Source organism: Melanotaenia boesemani, chromosome 10 (assembly GCF_017639745.1).
Source record: "Melanotaenia boesemani isolate fMelBoe1 chromosome 10, fMelBoe1.pri, whole genome shotgun sequence".
NCBI lineage: Eukaryota > Metazoa > Chordata > Actinopteri > Atheriniformes > Melanotaeniidae > Melanotaenia > Melanotaenia boesemani.
In genome coordinates, this window is record NC_055691.1 from 33,205,039 (window position 1) to 33,211,038 (window position 6,000).

Below are 6,000 nucleotides of genomic sequence, written 5' to 3' on the forward strand. Positions count from 1 at the left end.
CTTCTTAGAGGTCAGAAGTTAAAACCGACCACCACATCCTGCTCCTGTGTCAACACACATGCAGGGCTAACTTAACTCACTGGTTGTGGAGATGTGGTTTTGTCCTGTTCCCTTACATGAGTTGGTGTTGATGTGTGAAGCTTTATATAGGCTGGCTTTTGAAATCAGAGCCTTAACTCAGCTATTTGCTAATTTACTGCAGACCAATGAAGAGCTGGTGATTCCACACCAACATCTCACTTCCTTAGAGGAGAAATAATCCAAAATATCTTTGAGAGGAGACTGATGGGCAAGCCGACAGGAAGTCCTGAAGTGGACGCTTGAAATATCTACAGCACCGTCCACGCAGGCACACAGTTTGATCTCAAATGAATATAATGGCCACAGGAGAAGAGTTGATGGCATGTGGCATCTTACCACCTCTTCCTACTGATTCACACAGGCTTCAGGAGCTCAGTGATACACTTCCAGGGTTTGCTACTGTCAGTCTGACATGAGCAGCATGGACTGAGTGAGTCAGGTGGCTGGCAGGGTGAGGCTGCGGTCAGGAACCGGTGAAGGAGCACAGAGTGGGGAGTGTCGAGATGATAAGAGAAGGGCCAAACCTCAGTAATGATATCAAAGGGCATTGAAGCTACTTGATATAGCTTTCATTATTGTACAATGATACCTCCGGATGTCTCAAAGTCACGGGACACCTGTAATATTCCAGAGACTCTCCTTTGCTGTTAAAATCCCTAGTTTTGACAACTGTAACTTACTGAATAAGCTGCATGAACTTATCCTCAAGATGATATTGAATAATGAAATCATGCTCCTGTATTTAAACAAAATGACTTACAAAAAACAAACAAAAAAAATTATATACACTCCCTCTAGCACTACATGACCAGTCCAACTGGACTCACAGCAGTCTGACTACCACTTAATCATGACGTCCCATCTTGTTTGAATTCTTGCTTATGTGTTTCTAATTCTCAAATGTAAGTTGCTTTGGATAAAAGTGTCTGCTAAATTACTGTAAAATAGAATAGATTAGAATAGAATAGAATAGAATAGAATAGAACTGTAAACCATGATTAAAGTTAGCATCCAGCACCCCCTAGCCTGAATATCAACTGTATGGTTTCATTTAGTAGGATAATTATGTTGCCAGTCAACTGAAAACCAGGACATTCTGACCGATGGTAAACTTATAGTCAGCAGGTTTAAATTAGACCTATTTATTTATTTATTTATTTATTTGACCTTTAATGGATTTGCTCCACATGGAAAACACACTTCTTTCTTGTTCCATTACTTGCTGAACAGCTTTTCCTTTAAAGTTGTTAACTCATGTCCTTTTTTGTCACTGCTGGCATGTATCTGATGACATCTGAGCTCTCTAAATGGAAACTGTGCAAGAACTTGGGTACATTTGGGCACAGACAGGAATAGCAGAGTTAATGTAAAATATACCTGAGCTGAAACACCTTTAGTCCAAGGATTAGCTTCTAATGGAATCACAAGAGCGAGGTGGATCAGTATCTTCTCGTTTTAAGGGAATAGAAACCCATTAGAATTGGAAAAAAATGAAACTTTACTGGAGAATTTAAAATTCCCTCTGTAATGGTTAGAAGCTATAAGTTTACCACGCCCTCCCAGCTTATTGTCCGATTAAACTAATATGTTGAATCACTTACTGCACAGTGGGTAAATATTTGGACTGACTCCACAGTGTGTGGATTACTAATTGACATGTCGGCAGGATAATTAGGTCCGCGTTAGGACTTCCTCCCCAGACTCCGCCATGGCTTCCGCCCACACTCAGACTTGAGTTTCTCTACTGGCAACTGTAGATGCATTCCCTAACCATCTGACGTCAAGAGGGAAGGGCTGAGGCCAGCGGACACTGGGCTATATAACAGTCCCTCCCTGGCACCTTCATTCATTCACAACTACTCTTTGGATTAAACTACTACCACTTCTGCGGAGAGGCTCCTTCGTCGGGTTCCTCGGACGACGCAGCAGGAAAGCAGGAGGTTCATAAAGCAGCCCGAGATAAACAATGAAAATGTCCGCGACGGAGATCTCCCAGGTTCTCAAGGAAGGAGAGCTGGAGAAGAGGAGCGACAACCTGCTCCAGTTCTGGAAGAGAAAGACGTGCGTTCTGACCACGGACAGTCTCAACATTTACGCCGACACGCAGAAGCGCTCAAAGGGCAAAGAGCTCAAGCTGCAGTCCATCAAGAAGGTGGACTGCGTGGAGCGCACCGGCAAGTTCGTCTACTTCACCATTGTAACCACAGACAATAAGGAGATCGATTTCCGGTGTACTGGGGAGGAAAACTGCTGGAACGCAGTGATCACCATGGCCCTGATTGATTACCAGAACAGAGAGGCCATCCAGCACTTTAAAACGCGGCAGGACAATGAGAGCGCGTCGCCCGGGCAGCAGGAGAGGCGCATGGCGAGGGCGCCGTGAGCCGCTGCGGAGACACTGGCAGTTAACTACACCTAATAATATGGTGAGAGAAGCACCGAGAAACACACCTGACACTCACTATTAGTTGTATAAACTAAAAATAAATAAGTCATAATTGGTGTGACATTAAGTTACTAAACGCACGTTTTATCTCCTCCTTCAGTGTCTTTGAGGACCATTGAGAAAGACTACGCGGACCAAAAGGAAGACGAGGTCATCCGGTCCAGAGATGAAGGACTGTTCGGGACTGAGATCCTAATTCAAACCGACAGACAGACTTTCAGAAGCTCCAAACAGGACTGAACTCTTGAACTGTCAAAACTATTTCATGCTTGCCATCCAGGGAGAAATAACTCCCCAAACCGACATGTTAATTTATTTGTTTCCAGGATATGGTGTTACTGGCAAACAGCTTGTTGTTTAAATTATTTGCTATTTCAGTGTGTGTCAAGTGTATTTATTTGAATAAAAATCCATGTGTTTTTTGGCATACCTTCACCCTCTTCGTCTGCTTTAATGTTTGACATTTTCTATGGGTAATATTCCTCCAGTCACTTTTAAGGTCTGTTAGTATCCTATTATTAGTCGACATAGCAAATGTGACAGTCAGGGTCACTTTTCACAAGCAGCGTTACTTAATAAATGCCAGAAGTGCAACCATAAAAAGGGAGTGGACGACAGGAAAGTCCCTTTCCTCTTTGCTGTCAGGTGGAATGTGACTCTTTGGGTTTCAGGCTTGAGTCATGACTGATAAGCAGATGCACACTTAAAAGACTCACTGGTGTCTTTGAACACACCTGCTTCTAGGTGTGGAAGGTTTATTGGTCCCAGTGGAATCTGTTGTAATGATAACAGAGAAAAATGTATAAACCAATCATTAAAACTATTTTTTTTTAAATTGGCTGCGCTTGTGTTGTTTTCTGGGTATGTTTTAGCTAAATTGACTTTAGGTAACACTTAGTCATGTTTCAAACAGTGATTCTAAATTGATCCACACTTATCACACTTCTGTTCTTGACAACTGAAAAAAAATTACTACCCTGTTTTCAGAAAATAAAGCTTTTTTCAGGGGATACAAAGTGATAAAAGTCCCTCAAATATTTAATAAATCATTTTAAACGCTGTTGGAACAACTAAAGGCAACTACAAAAACTTTGCTAGACATCCAAAAGTTATAAACTGCCAATCAAAATGTAAGAAACGCTGCTAGTTCATAGAAAGTTAGAGAGATGTTTAGTAATGTTTAGAAACTTGAACATGTTCACTTTTCAAAAGCTTTTCTTTTTTCAAATTTGTGTTTAGATTAAGATAAGTAGGAATTAAATGTAAGTATTGGTAGGAGAGACTTTTACACTCCTTTATGGATTGTAAGTCTGGTCAGAAAGGAGAAACCCACATTTAACTGTGACAGCTACAGTTATATTCAGCTCAGGTAACAACACCAATGAGCAATAATTAACATTCTATTAGGAAAAAATATATTCAACTGAAAACACTGGACTCAGAAATGAAACGTCAGTCTGATGCAGGTTTAAAAAGAGACTCGGTGGGAGTTTGCTCCTGAAGGCACTCTGAGCCCCTCTCCTCACTAAGATCTGCTGTTGAGGATTTTGTGGAGGGGAAGTGTGTTCTGAGCACCAAATGCTCAGAGGTCAGAGGTGACAGAGAGCTGAATCTCCAGCCAGGATTAATGACAAGTACATAGAGTTGCGCCCCTCTCTGTCCCATCCCATCCATGTGTGCAGCTTTGAAGTGGGATCACGCTACAATGAACACATCAAAGCCTGCTGGAGTATTACAGCAGCGGATGGGCCTTCTTTCTAAAAATACTGCTTCACAAATTGGCACCACGTTAATCTCTCAAACACACACACACATGCATATACGCACCTTTGGCCTTTGAGTCGAGGGCCAAACTGAGCTACCAGTGACCCACCATGAGAGCTTTTTAGATTAAACTCTGCTGGTTCTGAGCCTCATGAGTTTAAGCAGCCCTAAACTGTGACTCTAAGCAGATTTCAGAAGTTGGTAGACGTCATAATCTACTCTACATCTAGAGTAATATAAGCTTGTCTTCTTCACTGGTGTGGACACAAACCATCTTCCAGAGAAAGACACACACACACACACTGCGTCTGCTTCTCTGATCTCAGCCTGCATAAACATCCTGTGACGCAGCATGGCGCACACTCAGGCCACAGTTCGTCATAATGTGAACGCAGCACAACATTTCATAAATGGAGAGGATGAGAACGAGTGGAATGCAAGGCCTCACATCTTCACTTCAGGTTTTTTTTTAGCAAGCAGCTAAACAGGAAAAAGTCAGTCATTCAGAGGCGTTTATTATAAACAGAAGAAGCCGCGCTGATAAAAAGAAGCAGGGTGTTGTCAGGTGAAGGTTGACGGTCAGAGGAAACCTGTTGCACATCATTTCATCATTCAGATAAACTTAACAAGCCTCCCACGCAAATTCTTCTCACATCCTCAACAGTGATAACCCACTGATCCTTATGGTGATATAGTAAAATAACTACATTTTTCCATGCTCAATAATATGTCTGTTTTTAGAGTAAATCTAACAAATCAGTATTACAACCTGAAAACTGAATGATATTTTTAGCCTTTTAAGAATTATTATGTGGCCAATAAAACTCTTAAATATTCCTCATGAGGCTGTTGGTCACTTTCTTTAAATGCTCATGATCAACTGTCACTGAAGCAGCTTTAACAAACAAAAAAAATGCTGTTGTCGTCTCTGAATGTAAAAGTCTCGCCTATATATATATATATATATATATATATATATATATATATATATATATATAAATGCTACCTAATGGTTACCTTTACGGACGTTTGCTTCTTGATCCAGCCACTGCTTAGTTTATCTGGTCCATCCAGAGTCTCTCAGTTTGAACATCTGTAAAACCTCTGAAAATCTCCTTCTCCAGCCCAGTCTGAAGCTCTATAAGGGGGGATCCCTCTTCATCTTGGCCATTTCAGTGAGCTCTTCTAATAGTACAGATACCACATCCCTCTGGATACAACAATCAGGTTATTAATTGCTCTGCAGTCATCTGTCATCTATCAGTATTTCATATATTTCTTTCTAAAATTATTTTAAACTGTAAATCATTTAAATATCTCTTCTGGCTAGTTTTTCCTGGGCTAATTCACCTTCATCCTAATCAATCATATGTAAGGTATCATTTAACACTTAATATAAATTAATAAAATCTGTCATAGTTTTATGATGAAGCTGCAACATATGCATAAAAATTATGATACGTTAGTCACTCATAACTGGGAATACAGTGTTAATTCTGAATATACTCTTGTATTTAGTAGTTTAGAGCTTGTAGCTTTGCTACTCTCCTCAGTTAGGTGAAGATGTAATCATGTCTCTCAGTATTTGGAAAATAAAGAGTCTTTGTTTTGCAGCGCAGTCTCTAAATATAGAAAGCTGTTGTTCAGTCTATAATAATTCTGCTTTATGTAATGACTTACTTTCTATAGTCTTTGAGCTCATTAAGAGC

At 40.5% G+C, this 6,000-nt stretch overlaps 1 protein-coding gene across 1 annotated transcript; it reads left to right on the top strand.

Annotated features, from left to right (window-relative positions):
* Window positions 1-1,831: 1,831 nt before the first annotated feature.
* Window positions 1,832-2,962, top strand: phlda2 (pleckstrin homology-like domain, family A, member 2). The gene is made up of 2 exons (XM_041996167.1): window positions 1,832-2,507; window positions 2,628-2,962. Exon 1 carries the CDS (start codon window positions 2,048-2,050, stop codon window positions 2,462-2,464), a length of 417 nt encoding a protein of 138 aa, XP_041852101.1. The 5' UTR covers window positions 1,832-2,047; the 3' UTR covers window positions 2,465-2,507; window positions 2,628-2,962.
* Window positions 2,963-6,000: the final 3,038 nt, after the last annotated feature.

Bases quoted from the DNA above. Each gene is read 5' to 3' on its own strand.
- phlda2 (XM_041996167.1), top strand. From the start codon at position 2,048: ATGAAAATGTCCGCGACGGAGATCTCCCAGGTTCTCAAGGAAGGAGAG.